The sequence below is a fragment of the Rana temporaria genome, chromosome 2, assembly GCF_905171775.1.
Source record: "Rana temporaria chromosome 2, aRanTem1.1, whole genome shotgun sequence".
Lineage (NCBI taxonomy): Eukaryota > Metazoa > Chordata > Amphibia > Anura > Ranidae > Rana > Rana temporaria.
This window is the reverse complement of record NC_053490.1, coordinates 1238492-1264083: the sequence shown is the minus strand read 5'-3', so window position 1 is coordinate 1264083 and position 25592 is coordinate 1238492. Positions and strand designations below refer to the sequence as shown.

Genomic DNA, 25592 nt, shown 5'->3' with positions numbered 1-25592 from the left:
GCACGTTAACACTTTAGATTTCTCCCATAGACTTTAACAGGGTGTTCCGCGGCTTTTCGAATTTTCCGCGAACACCCCAAATTGGGCGTTGTTCGCCGAACAGGCGAACAGGCAATGTTCGAGTCGAACATGAGTTCGACTCGAACTCGAAGCTCATCCCTAGTTCCGAGGATAAGACATCCGGGAGCCGAGGGGCTGTACTCGGAAAACCTATCAGAGCCACTGGCTCTGATAGGCACTTCTGCACAGCCAACCAGCTGCCGTTATTCAGATAGCCGGCGCCCTATATCCTGCCATCTGAATAGACCAGTGGCAGCTGGCCACAATAACATACATTCATGCAATCCATGAATGTATGTTATTTGCGAGAGACCCGGTGGTGCTGCAGAACAACTTTTTTAAAGTCTTAAAGGGCCTGATTTTTTTTTTATGACTACAGGAGGGGGGGGGGGCGGCGCCCGGGCGCCCCCTATGAATGGGCCGCCACTGATGCTGATGATGTTTCTGTTTTTGTCTCTGGGACTGGCGAGGCGCAGGAGGTGGTCTCAGTGATAAGGCAGTATACAGAGGCATCAGGTTCAAGGGTCAACCAGGACAAGTGTGAAGCTTTCTGGATGGGCGTGGAAGGTGAGAGCTTTGTTCTCCCGGAGGACTTCCCGCAGCCCCAACAAAAAAATTGAGTTCTAGGAATTGAATTCGGCCCAGGTGACTATGGCCATGCAAATTGGGTGAACAGGCTGGAGAATGCCGATGCCAAGGTGGCAAGCTGGAAGGGTTGGCGGCTTTCCTTGAGGGAAAAGGTTGACCTGATCAAGACTTACCTGATTCCGATTTTTCTGTATGTCAGTTTTGTTTGCATTTTGCCGGTTTCTCTCTATACCAGGATCTATAGTTGTTTCTTCCAGCTGTTATGGGGGAACAGAATAAAGGAATGTGACTTACCTTCCTAGGCGGGAGGGTGGTCTAGGGATGATCAGCCCTGTAGTCTTTTTCTCTCTGATGTTTGTGAAGTACAATCTTGGTAATATGTTGGCAGAGAGACCGTCTGGGTGGGTTGGTATTTTCCAGTCCTGGTTTAGGCCCTTTCTGCGAGACTGGGAAAATGGTGGGCCAGTGAAAAGCCTGAGGGTCAAGCATGACAAGCTCCCGGCTTATGTTGCCCCGTGTTTGAAAATGCTTCGGCAGTGGCAAGTAACAGCAGGAGAAGTCACATCCCTTCCAAGGAAACTTCTTGAGAAGCGGATCATGAGCTTTGCTTTTTGCGAGCCACTGGCCTTAAGGGATTGCCCAAGCCTGGTTTTGGGGGCGGGTTTGCGATTGATTAATTTGGAGAGAATCCCAATGAAGTTTAGGGATCAGACTTGGCTTGGCTTTCATGGAAAACTATATGTAAAGGGCAACTTGAAGTTTCTTTCCATAAGTGATCGGGGCTGCCCGAGAATTGAGTGTGGAGGAGTGGTGGAGTCCATGGATCACTTTCTGCTTCAGTGCCCTTTCAATATAGAGGTGTACAAGAGGGTGGGGAGGGCTCTGAGTATACCCTTCCTCCCCCATATGAGTTATGCAGAGTGGGTGTATGGGGCATTCCAGACTCATCGGGATTATGATTTGGAAACACTTTTTTTAGTTAGTCTAGTAGTCCGTTTTTTTCATAATGGAGTGCACGGTGTCAGGTATCCTTACGGAGTAAAATCCTCCCTGTCGATGTGGTGGTGCAGGATATTCTGGGTGAGGTTAGGAAGATTCTGGGTCTTGAGAAAAACAGGTGGCAGCAGGAGGCCTGGATAAAGGCGTGGAGGAATATCAGGACTCTGTAGCTGCTGCCTGTTGATCTCGGGGGGTGCGGCTTTCTTTCTATCCTTGCTTCACTCCCCTAGATTTTCAGATCAAGCATATTTTTGATAAAAGGCTACATGCATGGTGACGGTGATGTTCCTTAGTCTGGCTTTTCGTAGGGATTATGTTTATTTTGTTCTTGTTCTTTCTGTTTGTATTTATATTCAATTATTTTGTAAATATGTTTTACTTATTTATTATGGTTTTATTGTATATGTTGTTGTTTGTAAGATTTTCAATAAACAAAATTAACCCCTCATAATGGGCACAGCGGGTGTACAGACCCGGGAACTCAGCACAGGGATGGTGGGAACCCCTTATAATGGGCACAGCGGGTGTACAGACCCGGGAACTCAGCACAGGGATGGTGGGAACCCTCATAATGGGCACAGCGGGTGTACAGACCCGGGAACTCAGCACAGGGATGGTGGGAACCCCTCATAATGGGCACAGCGGGTGTACAGACCCGGGAACTCAGCACAGGGATGGTGGGAACCCCTCATAATGGGCACAGCGGGTGTACAGACCCGGGAACTCAGCACAGGGATGGTGGGAACCCCTTATAATGGGCACAGCGGGTGTACAGACCCGGGAACTCAGCACAGGGATGGTGGGAACCCCACATAATGGGGCACAGCGGGGTGTACAGACCCGGGAACTCAGCACAGGGGTGGTGGGAACTCCTCATAATGGGCACAGCGGGGGGTACAGACCTGGGAACTCAGCACAGGGATGGTGGGAACCCCTCATAATGGGCACAGCGGGTGTACAGACCCGGGAACTCAGCACAGGGATGGTGGGAACCCCTCATAATGGGGCACAGCGGGTGTACAGACCCAGGAACTCAGCACAGGGATGGTGGGAACCTCTCATAATGGGCACAGCGGGTGTACAGACCCGGGAACTCAGCACAGGGATGGTGGGAACCCCTCATAATGGGCACAGCGGGTGTACAGACCCGGGAACTCAGCACAGGGATGGTGTGAACACCTCATAATGGGGCACAACGGGTGTACAGACCCGGGAACTCAGCACAGGGATGGTGGGAACCCCTCATAATGGGGCACAGCGGGTGTACAGACCCGGGAACTCAGCACAGGGATGGTGGGAACCCCTCATAATGGGCACAGCGGGTGTACAGACCCGGGAACTCAGCACAGGGATGGTGGGAACCCCTCATAATGGGCACAGCGGGTGTACAGACCCGGGAACTCAGCACAGGGATGGTGGGAACCCCTCATAATGGGCACAGCGGGTGTACAGACCCGGGAACTCAGCACAGGGATGGTGGGAACCCCTCATAATGGGCACAGCGGGTTACAGACCCGGGAACTCAACACAGGGATGGTGGGAACCCCTCATAATGGGGCACAGCAGGTGTACAGACCTGGGAACTCAGCACACGGATGGTGGGAACCCCTCATAATGGGGCACAGTGGGTGTACAGACCCGGGAACTCAGCACAGGGATGGTGGGAACCCCTCATAATGGGTACAGCGGGTGTACAGACCCGGGAACTCAGCACAGGAATGGTGGGAACTCCTCATAATGGGCACAGCGGGTGTACCGACCCGGGAACTCAGCACAGGGATGGTGGGAACCCCTCATAATGGGCACAGCGGGTGTTCAGAGTCAGCAACACAGTGCAGAGATCTCACCACAATGGGCCCACCCATCAATAAAATATTATCTATAGTTTCCTCACTCACTTTTATCCTCGACTACTTGTTCATGGTATCAATATTCCGTCTTATATATACATTTCTGTTTTCTATGATAAAGGACAAAACTTGAATGTCTCCAGTGATGCCAACATGAGAGTTCCGTGAATTTAGAATGGAAGGATGGACCCAAAGCCAGGCATTCATTTCCCACACAGAAAACGTCCTTTCTGGGTTTCCTAGAGAATTCATTGAGCCATTTCCTTCACTTGATCTGAAGGCTTCATTATTTCCACCATGGAAGGACTGACCCAAAACGAGACCACCATTTCTTACACAGAATTCGTCCTCTTTGGGTTTCCCGGCGTAATAAAATACCGGAAATTATTGATGATTCCATTCATGTTTATCTATGTGGTGATCTTATCTGGAAACATCCTCATCATTCATCGGGTTTTCGTTGAACCGAGCCTCCACTCCCCCATGTACTTCCTCGTGAACCTCCTCTTCGCTGTCAATATCTCCTCCACAACTGCCGTCCTGCCAAAGTTCCTCCTCGGTTTGTCCTTTAATAGTAACCAGATCACGTTGTCCGGTTGTCTCAGCCAAATGTTCTACATATACTTCATGGCCATTTTTGAGTCCGGCGTTATCCTCTCGATGGCCCTGGACAGGTTCATAGCTATCTGTCGACCTTTACGATACAACGATATCATGACCACGGGTTTGCTGGTCCAGTTGGCTCTGATTGGGGTGGTGCGGAGTGTCCTCCTCGTTTCTCCAATGGTGGTACTGACTTCCAGCGTCCGTTTCTGTAGATCCAACGTCATTCTGAACTTTGTCTGTGAGAACATGGGGCTTCTGAGCCTTGCCTGTGAAGATATCTCCCAACAGCAAGCTGTAGGCCTCATGGTTCGGATCCTGGTCACCGTTGTCGATGTCAGTCTTCTTCTGCTGTCCTACTCCACCATTGTCTACACAGCCATGAAGATCGCTGTTGGGAAAGCCCGTCACAAAGCCTTACACACCTGTGGAGCACATCTCACAGTGGCCATGATTATTTACCTGTCTGCGCTGATATCCTCCGTTGTGTACCGCATGCATACGTACGTTTCCTACGACATTCAGAACCTGTTTAACGCGCTCTATCTCATGATACCGGCTTCTCTCAATCCCTTTATTTATGGGCTGGGGGTGAAAGAGATCAGGAGGTGCCTCACCAGGTCCTGGAGGAACAAGACTACGATTGTCTCATCATCATCCATGCACATTCGGGTCAACAAGACATTCGTTTTCCGAGTCTTGGCAAAAAAAAAAGAAGAGAACTGAAATCTTAGTGGGCGGTTAGGGTTGTGGTGAGGGTTATTGTTATCAGCTTCTCTCAATTCTTTTATCTATGGACTGGGGGTGAAAGAGATCAGGAGGTGCCTCACCAAGTCCTGGAGGAACAAGACTATGATTGTCTCATCATCATCCCTGCACATTCGGGTCAACAAGACATTCGTTTTCCGAGTCTTGGCAAAAAAAAAAGAAGAGAACTGAAATCTTAGTGGGCGGTTAGGGTTATTCTTATCAGCTTCTCTCAATCCCTTTATCTATGGGCTGAGGGTGAAAGAGATCAGGAGGTGCTTCACCAGGTCCTGGAGGAACAAGACTACGATTGTCTCATCATCATCCATGCACATTCGGGTCAACAAGACATTTGTTTTCTGAGTCTCCTCAAAAAAAAAAGAAGAGAACTGAAATCTAAACCCCCGTACACAAGGTTGGAATTCCCGACAGGAAAAGTCAGATGGGAGTTTTTGGTTGGGAATTCTCAATTTTCCCGTCTGAATTTCCGAGAGTTTTTTTCCCATTGGAAATCCTGATCGTGTGTATGGGGCTTTAGTGGGCAGTTAGGGTTATGATGAGGGTTATTGTTATCAGTTTCTTTTAATTCCTTCAGCTATGGACTGGGGGTGAAAGAGATCAGGAGGTGCCTCACCAGGTCCTGGAAGAACAAGACTACAATTGTCTCATCATCCATGCACATTCGGTTCAATAAGACATTTGTTTTCCGGCACACAGCTGAAAATGACGAAGAGAACTGAACTCTTAGGCCTCTTATACACGATAGGATAGCCAGAGGACAAAGGTCTGAAGGACCGCTGTCTTAGGTTAACCGATGAAGCTGACTGATGGTCCATCACGCCTACACACCATAGGTTAAATAACCGATCGTGTCAGAACGCGGTGACGTAAAACACAACGACGTGCTGAAAAAAACTAAGTTCAATGCTTCCAAGCATGTGTCGACTTGATTCTGAGCAAGCGCGGGTTTTTAACCGATGGTTTTGCATACTAACGATCGGTTTTGACCTACCGGTTAGGCATCCATCGGTTACATTTTAAAGCAAGTTCCTATTTTTTTATAATAACCTATGGGGCCCACACACAATCGGCTTTGACCGATGAAAACGGTCTTTCAGAGCGTTGTCCTCTGGCTATCCTATCGTGTGTGTACGAGGCCTTAGAGGTCTATTGCAGGTAAATGGGATCACCATATCCACAGAGATTAAGTTAAATTGATCCAATTTTATAACTGTAATCACAATACCCTGGCCACACGTTTGCAGGTCCAGTTGGATTTCACTCTGGTGGTGCAGAGTGCTATGCTCATTTCTACGATTGTCATAGGCGTGCGCAGCCTAATGCATTAGGGTGTGCACCTCAAACCAAATGAGCCTTCCCTCCCCCACCTCCATCAATGAGCCTTCCCTCCCCACCTCCATCAATGAGCCTTCTCTCCCCACCTCCATCAATGAGCCTTCCCTCCCCATCTCCATCAATGAGCCTTCCCTCCCCACCTCCACCAATGAGCCCTCCCTCCCCACCCCCATCAATGAGCCTTCCCTCCCCACCTCCATCAATGAGCATTCCCTCCCCACCTCCATCAATGAGCCTTCCCTCCTCACCTCTGTCAATGAGCCTTCTCTCCCCACCTCCATCAATGAGCCTTCCCTCCCCACCTCCATCAATGAGCCTTTCCTCCCCACCTCCATCAATGAGTCTTCCCTCCCCACCTCCATCAATGAGCCTTCTACCCTCACCTCCATCAATGTGCCTTCCCTCATCCACCTCCATCAATGAGCCTTCCCTCCCCACCTTCATCAATGAGCCTTCCCTCCCCACCTCCATCAATGAGCCTTCCCTCCCCACCTCCACCAATAAGCCTTCCCTCCCCACCTCCATCAATGAGCATTCCCTCCCCACCTCCATCAATGAGCCTTCACTCCTCACCTCTATCAATGAGCCTTCCCTCCGCACCTCCATCAATGAGCCTTCCCTCCCACCTCCATCAATGAGCCTTTCCTCCCTACCTCCATCAATGAGTCTTCCCTCCCCACCTCCATCAATGAGCCTTCCCTCCCCACCTCCATCAATGAGCCTTCCCTCCCCACCTCCATCAATGAGCCTTTCCTCCCCACCTCCATCAATGAGTCTTCCCTCCCCACCTCCATCAATGAGCCTTCCCTCCCCACCTCCATCAATGAGCCTTCTATCCCCACCTCCATCAATGAGCCTTCCGTCCCCCACCTCCATCAATGAACCTTCCGTCCCCCACCTCCATCACTGAGCCTTCCGTCCCCCACCTCCATCAATGAGCCTTCTATCCCCACCTCCATCAATGTGCCTTCCCTCATCCACCTCCATCAATGAGCCTTCCCTCCCCACCTTCATCAATGAGCCTTCCCTCCCCACCTCCATCAATGAGCCTTCCCTCCCCACCTCCACCAATAAGCCTCCCCTCCCCACCTCCATCAATGAGCCTTCCTCCACCACCATCAATGAGCCTTCCCTCCACCTCCATCAATGAGCCTTCCCTCCTCCACCTCCATCAATGAGCCTTCCCTCCTCCACCTCCATCAATGAGCCTTCCCTCCTCCACCTCCATCAATGAGCCTTCCCTCCCCCACCTCCATCAATGAGCCTTCCCTCCCCACCTCCATCAATGAGCCTTCCCTCCCCCACCTCTATCAATGGGCCTTCCCTCCCCACCTCCATCAATGAGCCTTCCCTCCCCACCTCCATCAATAAGCCTTCCCTCCCCACCTCCATCAATGAGCCTTCCCTCCCCACCTCCATCAATAAGCCTTCCCTCCCCACCTCCATCAATGAGCCTTCCCTCCCCACCTCCATCAATAAGCCTTCCCTCCCCACCTCCATCAATGAGCCTTCCCTCCCCACCTCCATCAATGAGCCTTCCCTCCCCACCTCCATCAATGAGCCTTCCCTCCCCACCTCCACCAATAAGCCTTCCCTCCCCACCTCCATCAATGAGCCTTCCCTCCACCACCATCAATGAGCCTTCCCTCCACCTCCATCAATGAGCCTTCCCTCCTCCACCTCCATCAATGAGCCTTCCCTCCGCCACCTCCATCAATGAGCCTTCCCTCCTCCACCTCCATCAATGAGCCTTCCCTCCTCCACCTCCATCAATGAGCCTTCCCTCCTCCACCTCCATCAATAATCCTTCCTTCCTCCACCTCCATCAATAAGACTTCCCTTCCAACCTCCATCAATAAGCCGTCCGTCCCCTTTAAGGATGAGCCAAACACGCCCCTGTTCGGTTCGCACCAGAACCTGCGAACACTCCAAATGTTTGTGAACTTTAGAACCCTATTTAAGTCTATGGGACTCGAACGTTTGAAATCTAAAGTGTTAATTTTAAAGGCTAATATGCAAGTTATTGTCCTAAAAAGTGTTTGGGGACCCGGGTCCTGCCCCAGGAAACATGTATCAATGCAAAAAAAGTTTTAAAAACTGACGTTTTTTCTGGGGAGCAGTGAATTTAATAATGCTAAAAGTGAAACAATAAAAGTGAAATATTACTTTAAATTTCGTACCTGGGGGGGTGTAAAGTCAACATGTGAAATGGTGCATGTTTCCTGTACATAGAACTGTCCCTGCACAAAGTGTCATTTCTGAAAGGAAAAAAACCATTTAAAACCGGCTTTGCGGCTATAATGAATTGTCGGCTCTGGCAATTACAGAGATGATTCATTCATAAAAAATAAAAATAAAAAAGCTGGGAGTCCCCCCAAATTCCATTAACAGGCCCTTCAGGTCTGGTGTGGATTTTAAGGGGAACTCCACACCAACTCACTTGGAAAGACGGGTCTTTCCCAGTGACATACGAGGGTGCGTCAGAGGGGGTGGGGTCACGTGACGGGTGGCCGGCGCTTCCCCTATATAAGAAATGTCAAAGCTCCAGCGCGTCATTCCGCTGGGCTGTGTCCAGCGGAGAGTGGAGCTCCCCTGCTGCGCTCTGGACGCATGGATCTTCTCATCGCTGGACCGGACTGCTGATCACCCGTCGCTGGATAGAAGACCACGTTGGAGCGGGGAGCCGCATCGCTGGATTTTTTTTTTTTTATTAATAAAGGACTTTTTTCTACGGTGTCTGTGTTTTTTCCAACTATTTGCACTTCCTTCGTGAAATGGTAGAGGTACAATGTACCCCATTACCAATTCACATAGGGAGGCAGGATCTGGGGGGTCCCCTTTGTTAAAGGGGTCTTCCAGATTCTGATAAGCCCCCCGCCCGCAGACCCCCACAACCACCGGGCAAGGGTTGTGGGGATGAGACCCTTGTCCCCATCAACATGGCGACATCCTCCCCATGTTGAGGGCATGTGGCCTGGTGCGGTTCAGGAGAGGGGGGGCACACTCTGCCACCCCCTCTTTTCTGCGGCCGGCCAGGTCAACGTGCTCGGATAAGGGGTCTGGTGTGGATTTTTGGGGGAACTCCACGCCATTTTTTTTTTAAATTTGGGGTGGAGTTCCCCTTAAAATCCACATCAGACCTGAAGGGTCTGGAATGGATATTTGGGGGGAACCCCACGTCATTTTTTTTTAATTGACGGCGGGGTTCCCCTTAATATCCATTCCAGACCTGAAGGGCCTGTTAATGGAATTTGGGGGGACCCCCACGCTATTTTTTTATTTTTTATGAATGAATCATCTCTGTAATTGCCAGAGCCGACAATTCATTAGAGCCGCAAGTCCGGTTTTAATTTACGTTTTTTCCTTTCAGAAATGGCACTTTGTGCAGGGACAGTTCTATGTACGGGAAACATGCGCTATTTCACATGCTGACTTTACACCCCCCCCCAGGTACGAAATTTAAAGGAATATTTCACTTTTATTGTTTCACTTTTAGCATTATTAAATTCACTGCTTCTGAACCGCCGTTTTTAAAACTTTTTTTTGCATTGATACATGTTTCCTGGGACAGGATCCGGGTCTCCAAACACTCCCCTGGGACAGGACCCGGGTCCCCAAACACTCCCCTGGGACAGGACCCGGGTCCCCAAACACTCCCCTGGGACAGGACCCGGGTCCCCAAACACTTTTTAGGACAATAACTTCCATATTAGCCTTTAAAATTAGCACTTTAGATTTCTCCCATAGACTTTAACAGGGTGTTCCGAGGCTTTTCGAATTTGCCGCAAACACCCCTAATTGTTCGTTGTTCGCCGAACAGGCGAACAGGCAATGTTCAAGTCGAACTCGAAGCTCATCCCTACTCCCCACTTCCATCAATGAGCCTTCCCTCCCCCACCTCTATAAATCCCCCATGACCCTGTTACTGGTTGGCTGGTTCTCCTTCCTTGGACCACTCTTGGTAGGCCCTGACCACTGCAGGCCGGGGATCATCCCACAATAGCTGCAGTTTTGGAGTTGCTCTGACCCAGTCATCTATAGCAGGGATCCACAAACTACGGCCCTCCAGCTGTTGCGAAACTACACATCCCACGAGGCATTGTAAAACTCTGACATTCACAGACATAACTGGGCATGATGGGAATTGTAGTTCTTGAACAACTGGAGGGCCGTAGTTTGAAGACCACTGATCTAAACATTACAATTTGGTCCTTCTCAAAGTCCCTCAAATCCTCACACTTGCCCATTTTTTCTGCTTTCAAAACATCAACTTCAGGGAGAACATGTTTACTTGTCGCCTAATATATCCCCCCCCCCCCGCTTTCAGATGTCATTGTCCCCAGATAAGCAATGTTATTCCCTTCTCCTGTCAGTGGCCGGTCGGTGTGTATTGTGAATTCGGGATAGACTGAACCCAACGGATTGTATTGGATGACGGCTCTCTCTGCTGCGATTATTTTCACCAACTGTCTTTTCTTTCTTAAATAAAATCCTTTTCACTCTTTTCCCTCCTTTCTTATAAAGTGTCTCTTCTTCAAATTTTTTCTTGAAGGTAAAAAAAAAAGAAATCGCATCAAAATACATCAGAAAGCCATCTTCCCCCCGGATAAGGGGCGGTGATAGTTGTGTACTGGGCCACCATCAGGAATTATTGGGCCCCTTACACAGCTTCAGGCATGGGCCCCCTGGAGAAGAGAACCGGGGGGGGGGGGGGTGCGCTGCCGCCTGAAATTGAGAACCCGGGGGGGGGGGTCCTGCCGCATGAAATTGAGAACCCAGGGGGGGGGGGGTCCTGCCGCATGAAATTGAGAACCCAGGGGGGGGGGTGCTGCCGCCTGAAATTGAGAAGTGGGGGGCTGCCGCGAATTGAGAAGCGGGGGGGGGGGGCCCTTTACAAGAAAGATAAGAAAGAAAGAAAATATATATATAAAGAAAGGAGGTAACCATCCGGGGCCCTGGGGACCTCTGGGCCCTTTAATAGAAATATATACATTTTTTTTTATTTTGTTTTATAAGAAAGAAATTACAAAAAAAGGAGGGTTGCCATCCGGGACCTCTGGGTCCTTTAATAATAATAAAAAAAGAAAAGAAACCTCTGGGCCCTTTAATAAAAAATAAATAAAAAAAAAATATAAAAAAATATATAAAAAAATAAAAATAAACATTTGTAAAAAAAAAGGTCCTGGGGACCTCTGGGCCCTTTAATAAAAAATAAAATAAAAAAAATATTTATAAACAAAAAAAATAAATAAACATTTATAAAAAAAAAAAAGGGGGGGGGTGCCACATGGGGCCCTGGGGACCTCTGAGCCCTTTAATAAAAAAAAAAAAAAAAAAAATATATATATATATATATAAAAAAAGAAAGAAAAATAAAAAAAATAATATAGAAAAAAATATATTTTTTATAAAAAAAAGGGGGGTTGTATTCCGGGGCCCTGGGGACCTCTGGGCCCTTTAATAATATATATATAAAAATAAAAGAAATAAAAAAATATATTAAAAAAAATATATTTTTTTTTTATAAAAAAAGGGGGGGGGGTTGTCATCTGGGTCCATGGGGACCCCCGGACCCCTAAATTTTTTTTAAAATAAAATAAAAATATATTAAAAAAAATATTTTTTTTTTATAAAAAATAAATAAAAAAAAGGGGGGATGCCATATTTTTTTTTTTAAGGGGGTTGCCCTCTGGGCCCCTGGGGACCTCCGGGCCCCTTACAGGTGTACTGCCTGTACCCCCCTGATGGCGGCCCTGGTTGTGTAGCAACTCAATGATGCGGTAGGGACGCCGCCCTTCGCAACAAAACCTACAGAAAATAACAGCAATAGCCAAATAAAACCACAGAGGACCACATAACGTGGGCCAGTCAAAGGACGTGGAAGGGATTACAGTTAGTTGGGGATTCGGCAAGCGTTTGGGTTCCTATGAGCCCTGGTTGTTTACCGATCACTCCAGGTGGAGACGTCCTGAGGCTTTAAGCCCTGTGCACCCGACCGGGATTCTCGTCAGGAAAAAAACGTGTTTTTTCCTGACGAGATTCCTGGCAAGATTTCCTGGTCGAGTGTGCAGACGTACGATTCAGAAGAACCGCGGTGACGTCATTGACTACGACGAGCGTGCGCTCGTCACATTCGATGCCGTGGTCGCCATCTTGCTTCACCCTGCCTATGCCCTGGAAGCTACCTCGCATGCGTCCAAGTCATTTCGAGCATGCGCGGGTTTCCACGGAGACACACGCTCTGGTTTTTCGGCAGAAAAACACGAGAATCACGACCTGAAGATAGAGAGCAGGTTCTCTATTATTCTCGTCTGGATTCCGGGCAGTTTTCTTGACGAGAAACCTCAAAGCCTCGTACACACGCTCGGTATACTCGGCAGGAAAGCTTTGCCAGCAGTATTCTTTCCGAGAAAACCGTGCGTGTGTACGAGGCTTGACAGAGAACCAGACGTCTGAAGGCCCATACACGCGATCGGACTTTTCCACAACAACGGTTCAGACGGACGTGATTTAGCGCCCCCTCTCGCTTACGCACCTCCACTGATACAATACATGAATCTGTGTATTGCCACTGCCGCCGACTATTCAGATGGCCGGCCCCCTAGTGAGCGCCGGCCATCTGAATAACAGCAGCTGGTTGGCTGTGGAAGTGCCTATCAGAGCCAGAGCACAGGGGGGGGGGGGGCGTTCCTTGGATAAGACTGACAGGCGTCTCAGCCAATCAGGTTCACCGGTTCTGGTTACCGGTAACCTGATAGGCTGAAGAGTCATCGAGGGCGGGAGAAGACATCGAGGGACCGTGGAAGCAAGATGGCCGACCCCAGAAAGGTAAGTGCCGGCGGGGGCAGCATTTTACAGGGCACAGTGGCGATAATTACAGGGCACAGTGGCGACAATTGATGGGCCCAGTGGCTGCGTTTGATGGCATGGCACAGTGGTGACAATTGATGGGCACAGTGGCTGCGTTTGATGCCATGGCACAGTGGTGACAATTGATGGGCACAGTGGCTGCGTTTTATGGCATGGCACAGTGGTGACAATTGATGGGCACAGTGGCTGCGTTTGATGGCATGGCACAGTGGTGACAATTGATGGGCCCAGTGGCTGCGTTTGATGGCATGGCACAGTGGTGACAATTGATGGGCACAGTGGCTGCGTTTGATGCCATGGCACAGTGGTGACAATTGATGGGCACAATGGCTGCGTTTGATGGCATGGCACAGTGGTGACAATTGATGGGCACAGTGGCTGCGTTTGATGGCATGGCACAGTGTTGACAATTGATGGGCACAGTGGCTGCGTTTGGTGGCATGGCACAGTCGTGACAATTGATGGGCACAGTGGCTGCGTTTGATGGCATGGCACAGTGGTGACAATTGATGGGCACAGTGGCTGCGTTTGATGGCATGGCACAGTAGCGACAATTGATGGGCACAGTGGCTGCGTTTGATGGCATGGCACAGTGGTGACAATTGAGGGGCACAGTGGCTGCGTTTTATGGCATGGCACAGTGGTGACAATTGATGGGCACAGTGGCTGCGTTTTATGGCATGGCACAGTGGTGACAATTGATGGGCCCAGTGGCTGCGTTTGATGCCATGGCACAGTGGTGACAATTGATGGGCACAATGGCTGCGTTTGATGGCATGGCACAGTGGTGACAATTGATGGGCACAGTGGCTGCGTTTGATGCCATGGCACAGTGGTGACAATTGATGGGCACAGTGGCTGCGTTTTATGGCATGGCACAGTGGTGACAATTGATGGGCACAGTGGCTGCGTTTGATGCCATGGCACAGTGGTGACAATTGATGGGCACAATGGCTGCGTTTGATGGCATGGCACAGTGGTGACAATTGATGGGCACAGTGGCTGCGTTTGATGGCATGGCACAGTGTTGACAATTGATGGGCACAGTGGCTGCGTTTGGTGGCATGGCACAGTCGTGACAATTGATGGGCACAGTGGCTGCGTTTGATGGCATGGCACAGTGGTGACAATTGATGGGCACAGTGGCTGCGTTTGATGGCATGGCACAGTAGCGACAATTGATGGGCACAGTGGCTGCGTTTGATGGCATGGCACAGTGGTGACAATTGAGGGGCACAGTGGCTGCGTTTTATGGCATGGCACAGTGGTGACAATTGATGGGCACAGTGGCTGCGTTTTATGGCATGGCACAGTGGTGACAATTGATGGGCCCAGTGGCTGCGTTTGATGCCATGGCACAGTGGTGACAATTGATGGGCACAATGGCTGCGTTTGATGGCATGGCACAGTGGTGACAATTGATGGGCACAGTGGCTGCGTTTGATGCCATGGCACAGTGGTGACAATTGATGGGCACAATGGCTGCGTTTGATGGCATGGCACAGTGGTGACAATTGATGGGCACAGTGGCTGCGTTTGGTGGCATGGCACAGTGGTGACAATTGATGGGCACAGTGGCTGCGTTTGATGGCATGGCACAGTGGTGACAATTGATGGGCACAGTGGCTGCGTTTGATGGCATGGCACAGTGTTGACAATTGATGGGCACAGTGGCTGCGTTTGGTGGCATGGCACAGTGGTGACAATTGATGGGCACAGTGGCTGCGTTTGATGGCATGGCACAGTGGTGACAATTGATGGGCACAGTGGCTGCGTTTGATGGCATGGCACAGTAGCGACAATTGATGGGCACAGTGGCTGCGTTTGATGGCATGGCACAGTCGTGACAATTGATGGCACAGTGACTGCGTTTGATGGCATGGCACAGTGGTGACAATTGATGGCACAGTGGTGACAATTGATGGCACAGTGGCTGCGTTTGATGGCATGGCACAGTGGTGACAATTGATGGGCACAGTAGCTGCGTTTGATGGCATGGCACAGTGGTGACAATTGATGGGCACAGTAGCTGCGTTTGATGGCATGGCACAGTGGTGACAATTGATGGGCACAGTGGCTGTGTTTGATGGGCCCAGTGGCTGCGTTTGATGGGCCCAGTGGCTGCGTTTGATGGGCACAGTGGCTGCGTTTGATGGGCACAGTGGCTGTGTTTGATGGGCACAGAAGCTGCATTTGATGGACACAGTGAGGCTGCAATTGTTTTTTTTTTTCTTTTCGATTGTTTGCACCCCCCCGACAATTTTGAGCACCAGCCGCCACCGCTCCATGGGACAATTGTTGTCGTCTTTACCACAGACAAACGTTCGCTGTAGCCTCATACACACGATCGGACGTCCAACAAACTTTTCTGTGGATTTTTCTTCGAATCCCATTGGCCGTGAACTTGTTCTGCAGACACCCGGCAGGACTTTTTCAGCCAACAAACACGAACGTAGTGACGTAATAGACGTACGACACGGTTTTTCTGCTCTTTACCGCCACCCTGTGGGCAACTCCTGCTGTTGCTGTCTGATCTTTAGCATTTGGTTCTGAACAAATGTACTTTGGACTTTAGTCCGATGGACTTGTGTACAGACGATCGGATGATCCGACGTAGGACATTTGTTGCCGGAAAGTTTGTCTGTTCTCATTTGTCCGGTGGACCGTACACGCGGTCGGGTTGTCCGATCAAACAGGTCTGTTGGACATTTGTTGTCAAAAAGTCCGATCGTGTGTACGGCCTTGTGAATGCTCTCAAACTTTCCGACAACAAATGCCCGATGCAGTGGCGTTGCTGGGGGGGTGCAGTCCACACCTGGGTGCCGCCCACTACATGGGTGACACCATCCCGAGGGTGACAAAAGCCCCGGCTCCCTTTTGCAATTTTCTTTTTTCAGCCGGAAACCGAGCTCCAGCGCCGCGGCCGCACCTGTGTTCTCCTCCTACTGCTCCTCCTCTCTGATCTCTCTGCTACCCGGGCCAGTGACGATCGATTCTGCACCCGGGCGGCGCGGCTGCACACTGTCTTCTCCTCCCCAGCTGCCGTCCGGGTGTCCCGTGTACCTAAGCCGCATGAGCTGGTGCGGTAATGGGGGGAGGTAGTGGGTGTCGGCTTGCAAAAGGGGATTACTAATGAAGGGGTGCTATGTCCTGGGGGGGTCTGTACTAATGGAGGGGGGTGGTTTGTCCTGGGGGGTCTTTACTAATAGAGGGGGGTGGGTTGTCCTGTGGGGGTCTATACTAATGGAGGGGGGTGGTTTGTCCTGGGGGGTCTTTACTAATGGAGGGGGGTGGTTTGTCCTGGGGGGTCTTTACTAATGGAGGGGGTGGGTTGTCCTGGGGGGTCTTTACTAATGGAGGGGGGTGGTTTGTCCTGGGGGGTCTTTACTAATGGAGGGGGTGGGTTGTCCTGTGGGGGTCTTTACTAATGGAGGGGGGTGGTTTGTCCTGGGGGGTCTATACTAATGGAGGGGTGTCTACTGAAGTAGGGGGGTCTGTACTGAGGAGCGACTATAGTTGGTGGAGGGGGGTGACACCATGTTTTACCGCACCAGGTGACACCAACCCTAGTGAGGCCACTAGTACGATGGAGGATCATCCAATCATGTGTGAGGTCAGGACTCTGTGCAGGCCAGTCAAGTTCCTCCACCCCAAACTCGCTCCTCCCATGTCTTTATGGACCTTGCTTTGTGCTCTGGTGGGCAGTAATGTTGGAAGAGGGAGGGGCCGTCCACAAACTCCTCCCACAAAGTTGGGAGCATGAAATTGTCCAAAATGTCTTGGTATGCCGACACCTTAAGAGTTCCCTTCACTGGAACTAAGAGGCCAAGCCCCACCCCTGAGGAACACCCCTGCATCCTCCCCCTACCATAATCCCCCCTTCTCCCACTCCATAATCTATAGTTTCCTCAGTCACTCTCTGATTGGATAATGGCACACCATGTGACTTTGGCAGCCATCTTGGGTCAGGCAGAGTCTATTTTAGACCCCGGCCCCCCGGTTTGGTGAGCGGCTAGAGTAGGGACAGGTCACCCGTTGCTCAGGGACAGTTGTTAACATCAGGGAGAGGTTTCTGAGGAGCGAGGGACATGCAGGGGCACCCCCCCATGCACGCCCTCGCCCCCCTTGCACACTCTTGCCACCTCCCCACATGCCCTTGTGCCAGCCCAAAAAAGATGATATTTGATATTTTTTTCTGCCAATTTTTGGAAAAACAAAAGCAAACTGTGGTCACCAGTTTAACATTTTATTGCCCCCACTTGTCAGCCTCATTTTATTGCCCCCACTTGTCAGCCTCATTTTATTGCCCCCCACTTATCAGCCTCATTTTATTGCCCCCCACTTGTCAGAATCATTTTATTGCCCCCACTTGTCAGCCTCATTTTATTGCCCCCCACTTGTCAGCCTCATTTTATTGCCCCCCACTTGTCAGAATCATTTTATTGCCCCCACTTGTCAGCCTCATTTTATTGCCCCCCACTTGTCAGCCTCATTTTATTGCCCCCACTTGTCAGCCTCATTTTATTGCCCCCGCTGAAGGAACATGGAAGACGTGGGGAGGGGCCTAGCTAGGGCTGAACTAACTAGCACTAAACAGGAGGGGAGGACAGAGGGAGATACTAAACAAGCTGCAGTGGCCCTAAACCACCATTAGGTGTCATCAGCACACATCAGACCAATAGTAACCTGATACAGATCAATACAACAGGGGGAGGGGGAGGGGGAGACAGGCATTTGGTGAAACCTTTTCAAAGCCTCTTCTCTTGGCTTCTTGAGTGGTTGTGATCACATGTACAAAGGGACACTGAGGACCCGCCCACAACATTTCTGGAGGGGGATCTGAAGACCCGCCCACATCATTCCAAGAGGGGAGACCCCCAGAACCTGAGGACTCGCCCACATCATTCCAGGTGGGGGATCTGAGTACCCACCCACTTTATTCCAGGAGGCGGACCTGAGTACCCACCCACATCATTCCAAGAGGGGAGACCCCAGAACTCGCCGCATCATTCCAGGAGGGGAACCTGAGGACCCGCCCACATCATTCCAGGAGGGGAACCTGAGGACCCGCCCACATCATTCCAGGAGGGGAACCTGAGGCCCCACCCGCATCATTCCAGGAGGGGAACCTGAGGCCCCACCCGCATCATTCCATTAGGGGAACCTGAGGACCCGCCCACATCATTCCAGGAGGGGAACCTGAGGACCCGCCCACATCATTCCAGTAGAGGGGCCTGACGACACACCCACTTTATTCCAGGAGGGGGACCTGAGGACCCACTGCATAATTCCCCAAGGGGGCCTGAGGACCCACCCTCTTTATTCCAGGAGGGGGACCTGAGGACCCGCTGCATAATTTCCCAAGGGGGCCTGAGGACCCGCCCTCTTTATTCCAGGAGGGGGACCTGAGGACCCGCTGCATAATTCCCCAAGGGGGCCTGAGGACCCGCCCTCTTTATTCCAGGAGGGGGACCTGAGGACCCGCCCACATCATTCCAGGAGGGGAACCTGAGGACCCGCCCACATCATTCCAGTAGAGGGGCCTGACGACACACCCACTTTATTCCAGGAGGGGGACCTGAGGACCCGCTGCATAATTCCCCAAGGGGGGCCTGAGGACCCGCCCTCTTTATTCCAGGAGGGGGACCTGAGGACCCGTCCACATCATTCCAGGAGGGGAACCTGAGGACCCGCCCACATCATTCCAGTAGAGGGGCCTGACGACACACCCACTTTATTCCAGGAGGGGGACCTGAGGACCCGCTGCATAATTCCCCAAGGGGGGCCTGAGGACCCGCCCTCTTTATTCCAGGAGGGGGACCTGAGGACCCGCCCACATCATTCCAGGAGGGGAACCTGAGGACCCGCCCACATCATTCCAGTAGAGGGGCCTGACGACACACCCACTTTATTCCAGGAGGGGGACCTGAGGACCCACTGCATAATTCCCCAAGGGGGCCTGAGGACCCACCCTCTTTATTCCAGGAGGGGGACCTGAGTACCCACCCACATCATTCCAAGAGGGGAGACCCCAGAACTCGCCGCATCATTCCAGGAGGGGAACCTGAGGACCCGCCCACATCATTCCAGGAGGGGAACCTGAGGACCCGCCCACATCATTCCAGGAGGGGAACCTGAGGCCCCACCCGCATCATTCCAGGAGGGGAACCTGAGGCCCCACCCGCATCATTCCATTAGGGGAACCTGAGGACCCGCCCACATCATTCCAGGAGGGGAACCTGAGGACCCGCCCACATCATTCCAGTAGAGGGGCCTGACGACACACCCACTTTATTCCAGGAGGGGGACCTGAGGACCCACTGCATAATTCCCCAAGGGGGCCTGAGGACCCACCCTCTTTATTCCAGGAGGGGGACCTGAGGACCCGCTGCATAATTTCCCAAGGGGGCCTGAGGACCCGCCCTCTTTATTCCAGGAGGGGGACCTGAGGACCCGCTGCATAATTCCCCAAGGGGGCCTGAGGACCCGCCCTCTTTATTCCAGGAGGGGGACCTGAGGACCCGCCCACATCATTCCAGGAGGGGAACCTGAGGACCCGCCCACATCATTCCAGTAGAGGGGCCTGACGACACACCCACTTTATTCCAGGAGGGGGACCTGAGGACCCGCTGCATAATTCCCCAAGGGGGGCCTGAGGACCCGCCCTCTTTATTCCAGGAGGGGGACCTGAGGACCCGTCCACATCATTCCAGGAGGGGAACCTGAGGACCCGCCCACATCATTCCAGTAGAGGGGCCTGACGACACACCCACTTTATTCCAGGAGGGGGACCTGAGGACCCGCTGCATAATTCCCCAAGGGGGGCCTGAGGACCCGCCCTCTTTATTCCAGGAGGGGGACCTGAGGACCCGCCCACATCATTCCAGGAGGGGAACCTGAGGACCCGCCCACATCATTCCAGTAGAGGGGCCTGACGACACACCCACTTTATTCCAGGAGGGGGACCTGAGGACCCGCTGCATAATTCCCCAAGGGGGGCCTGAAGACCCACCCTCTTTATTCCAGGAGGGGGACCTGAGGACTCGCCAACATCATTCCACAAGGGGGTCCTGAGGACCCGCCCACTTTATTCCAAGAGGGGGACCTGAGGACTCGCCCACAACATTAATTTAACTTTTGTTTAATAAATAAATGCATTAAATGGTGAATTTTATAAATGTATTGAGATTAAATAAAATAATACTCATCATTGGAAGGGGATTTCTCTGTGTAAACAGAAAAAGAACACTGCGCTAACGTGTGAAATCAATTAAATAACCGTGAAAAATGAATATAAAAATAAATATAAAAAGCTGCCAGTATTAATTACTAAAATACCATAGTAAACAAAGAAACAAAAAACAAGATAATACAGCGCTAATAACTTGACCTGTGAGAAATATATGTGAAATATATAGCCAAAAAATATGAATGAACACAATAAGTGAATTAACAATATAGTAATCAATTTAACAAATCCATCCAAATGAATAAATAAAGTGGAAAAAGATAGTCCATAAAAAATCAGTGCAATTGAGTCCAATTAAGGTGAGCATCAATGACTAATCATGAGAAGATCCTCCACCAGAAATGAAGTGAAAAGTCACCCAATGTGTGGGAAATGAAATCTCCTTACCAGAGAAAAAGACCGGGCTTTCAACGGTCTCATACAGCATAAGGATGTTTAAAGTCTTCCTTGAAAAGACTATTCCGGACACTGCTATTAATCACCAGCATAAAAAGCTCCAAGGGACAAGATCCTATTCAAATCCGCTCCAGTTTAACAATTGGCGTTCATAAAAATAAAGAATGGTGGGAAACCACATAGTGCGTTACTGTGTAAACATTGATTTTTAATAAAAACAGGTGTGCACTTACAGCAAAGACTTGATAAAACTCGCGTATGGGATATGGTGTGGAGAGGATGGCGTTTCCTCGACCCTCCGTTTGCTTCGTACCTCCGTCCGTCACGTGTCTCTCCCTCTAACGTGATGACGTCACTGTGGCTAAGCTCCTCCTACGCGTTTCGTCGCAATACGGACGTCTACGGGGATAGGCTGCCTGGGAGATCGTCATCACAGAGCTCAATATATATAGCCTCATCCGCCATGATGGAAGAGGGCAAAAACAATGAGAGCTATGGGAAAGAAAAGACGGAGCGTGCACGTGTTAATGTGCGACGCACAAACGAAGCTATTTGCGGAAGAGAGTAATAATAATAAGATGGATGCCATCTTGTGGACAAAGGGGAGTAAGACACATGGACGGATTAAGTGCAGCAAAGGATAATCCAGGTAACACCATGGCAACTTCACATAACTTAAAGTTTCTTAATGAAAATCAACATATAACGTATGAAGCCTGTACGACCCACATCACATAAAAACATACATAAATACATATATATCCTAAGTCATATATATTATTACAAAGTCTTATAAAAGAAAGTTATCAATACATTTGAGGTATATGTTTACATATGTTAAAAATTGTTAAAAAATGATAAAAAAAATCATTAAAAACCATTGATAAAAAGAGATCGAATGGAAAGGTGAAGTAAAAAATGTGGACAGGACAAAAAAAATTATGCATTATTTAAAAAACAATTAAAGCGGGGGTTCACCCTTAGAGGGCACTTTTCCCCCTTCGCTTCCTGCTCGGTATTACTAGGGGAATCGGTTATTTATTTTAATACAGGTGCAGTACTTACCCGTTTACGAGATGCATCTTCTCCGTCGCTTCCGGGTATGGGCTTCGGGAATGGGCGTTCCTTCTTGATTGACAGTCTTCCGAGAGGCTTCCGACGGTCGCATCCATCGCGTCACGATTTTCCGAAAGAAGCCGAACGTCGGTGCGCAGGCGCAGTATAGAGCCGCGCCGACGTTCGGCTTCTTTCGGCTACGAGTGACGCGATGGATGCGACCGTCGGAAGCCTCTCGGAAGAATGTCAATCAAGAAGGAACGCCCATTCCCGAAGACCCATACCCGGAAGCGACGGAAGAAGATGCAGCTCGAAAACGGGTAAGTACGGATCATATTATAAAACAAATAGCCGATTCCCCTAGACCGAACGAGCAGGAAGCTAAGGGGAGATTTTTTTATTTTTTTTAAATGGGTGAACTCCCGCTTTAATGTCCGAGTCCACATTTAACCCATGAGGCCTATAAGATCGCATATTAAAAATCCAGCGAGTCTCAAGCTGGGAGATTGTACGCACTTTATTTGTACCCCTCCAGTGTGGACACAATTTTTCCATGGGTAAAAATAATGTACCATCAATGCTTTTGGTATGATGCTTCGCATTGTGTTTGGATAAATTATGTTTAGGAAATCCTCTACTAATATTGGTAGAGGATTTCCTAAACATAATTTATCCAAACACTATATTTACAATGTAATTACAGATAAATTGCAATGAAGTGGTGAAGGGGTGAAGCAAAATAATATTGTTTATTTATTACATATTTATTATAGTTTTTTTTTATATAAAAAAATAATAACATTGTTAGGTTTTTAGAGCTGGGTGAAGCACATGTATTATATTTATAATACTCATTGGGGTTTATGCAATTATATTGTAGACATTAATAAATAGTGATTTCATTTAATAATGCTCATCATTGACCATAGAAAAGAAAGATTATTTTTTATTAAACTTATTACAGTTTTTCTCTTTTTTTATTTATTTTCATTTAAAAAAATCACAGTTTTTTTTACAGGGTGAAGCACAACTAGTTTATTCTAATTATTGCAGTTTATGTAATTATATTGTAAATATCAATTCACAGTGATTGAATAAAATAATGTTCATCATTGACCATAGAAAATATTATTATTATTTTTTTACTCTATTTATTAAAGTTTTTCTTTTATTTTTTCTTTTATTTATTTTTTATTTTTTATCACAGTTAGTTTTATCTATAAAACTAACTGTGATAAAAAATAAAAAATAATAAAATAAAATAAAAACTTTAATAAATAGAATAAAAAAATAATAATAATATTTTCTATGGTCAATGATGAACCTTGACGAATGATGAACATTGACCATAGAAAAATAATATAATAAAAAACAATAGCTGTGCTTCACCAGGGTGAAGCACAGCTATTGTTTTTTATTATATTATTTTTTTCTTTATAAGTTTTTTTATTATACAATTATGGCACATAATTGTGGTTTATGTAATTGTATTGTAGACATTAATTCATAGTGATTACATGACATAATACTCATCCTTGACCATAGAAAATATATATTTTTTTGTATTCTATTTTGTTACAGTTGAGTGAAGCACAACTAGTATTTTTAATTATAATTATTGCAGTTTATGTAATTATATTTTAAATATCGATTCATAGTGATAAAATAAAATAATGTTCATCACTAATAATCGAAAATATTTTTATTTTTTTATTCTATTTATTATAGTTTTTATTTATATATATAAAAAATAACATTGTTAGATTTTTAGAGCTGGGTGAAGCACAGATTATATATTTATTATATTATTGTGGTTTATGTAATTATATTGTAGACATTAATAAATAGTGATTTAAAATTTAAATAAAATAAAAAACAATATAATAAAATGCAATATATTTAATAATGCTCATCATTGACCATCATTAATTATTGCAGCTTATGTAATTATATTGTAAATATCAATTCACAGTGATTGAATAAAATAATGTTCATCATTGACCATAGAGAATATTATTATTATTTTTTTATTCTATTTATTTTATTTTTTATTTTATTTTTTATTTTATTTTTTATTTTTTATCACAGTTAGTTTTATAGAGCAGGGTGAAGCACAACTATTGTTTTTTATTTTATTATTATTATTATTATTATTATTATTATTATTATTATTATTATTATACAGGATTTATATAGCGCCAACAGTTTGCGCAGCGCTTTATTATTTTTTTCATTATATTTTTTTTATTATACAATTATGGCACATAATTGTGGTTTATGTAATTGTATTGTAGACATTAATTCATAGTGATTACATGACATAATACTCATCCTTGTCCGTAGACAATATTTTTTTTTTTTTGTAATCTATTTATTACAGTTGGGTGAAGCACAACTAGTATTTTTATTATAATTATTGCAGTTTATGTAATTATATTTTAAATATCGATTCACAGTGATTGAATAAAATAAGGTTCATCATCGATCATACAAAAGATAATTTTTTATTATACGTATTACAGTTTTTCTTTTTATAAAAAAAAAATCACATTGTTAATTTTGGGGTGAAGCAAAAGAACATTGTTAGGTTTTTAGAGCTGGGTGAAGCACAGATATTATATTTATTATATTATTATGGTTTATCTAATTATATTGCAGGCATTAATTGTTCATCACTAATAATCGAAAATATTTTTATTTTTTTATTCTATTTATTATAGTTTTTTTTTTATATAAAAAAATAATAACATGGTTAGATTTTTAGAGCGGGATGAAGCACAGATATTATATTTATTATTCTCATTGTGGTTTTTGCAATTATATTGCAGACATTAATTTATAGTGATAAAATAAAATAATGTTCATCACTAATATTCGAAAAAAAAAAAAAAATATTCTATTTATTATAGTTTTTATTTTTATATAAAAAAAAATAATAACATGGTTAGATTTTTAGAGCTGGGTGAAGCACATACATAAACCACAATAATAAATATAATATATGTGCTTCACCCAGCTCTAAAAATCTAACCATGTTATTATTTTTTTATATAAAAATAAAAACTATAATAAATAGAATACAAAAATAAAAATATTTTTCGATTATTAGTGATGAACATTATTTTATTTTATCACTATGAATTAATGTCTGCAATATAATTACATAAACCACAATATACACTATAATTATATTGCAGACATTAATTCATAGTGATAAAATAAAATAATGTTCATCACTAATAATCGAAAAATATTTTTATTTTTTTATTCTATTTATTATAGTTTTTTTTTATATAAAAAAATAATAACATGGTTAGATTTTTAGAGCTGGGTGAAGCACAGATATTATATTTATTATATTATTGTGGTTTATGTAATTATACTGTAGACATTTATTCATAGAGATTAAATAAAATAATGTTCATTGTTGATCAAAGAAAAGTTATTTTTTTCCCTCTATATTAAGAAATAAATGAGCGGAGTGGTTGGGTCCCGGCGGAGTCCTCCAAGGTCATTGTCCTCTCTGACGCTAATCAGGTAAAAGTTCTAATTGTGAAACCTAATTAAGTCCGAGGCCTGAGGGACCTCTTGGCTATAGACTGTTTACTAAGCACAGGATCCTTAGGGGACGGCCCCCGAGGAGTCCCAGAATAATGCAGAGCTGCTAATCAGACAATTAATGAGGCAGAGCTGTGAGCGGGGACGGAGCGCTGTCCAGAGGAAACAGCGGCCTCCCCGCAGCCTTCATCACACTGACTGAGGCTGTAAAGGGATGTCCAGCTTATTAGGATAATTGTGAGGAGGATCCTCGGGGGAGG

At 47.0% G+C, this 25592-nt stretch overlaps 1 protein-coding gene across 1 annotated transcript; it reads left to right on the top strand.

The window, feature by feature from the left end:
• Positions 1–3731: 3731 nt before the first annotated feature.
• On the top strand, positions 3732–4905 carry LOC120928447 (olfactory receptor 52E8-like). Its single transcript, XM_040339547.1, has one exon. The coding sequence runs from the start codon at positions 3795–3797 to the stop codon at positions 4824–4826; it is 1032 nt and encodes a 343-aa protein (XP_040195481.1). The 5' UTR covers positions 3732–3794; the 3' UTR covers positions 4827–4905.
• Positions 4906–25592: the final 20687 nt, after the last annotated feature.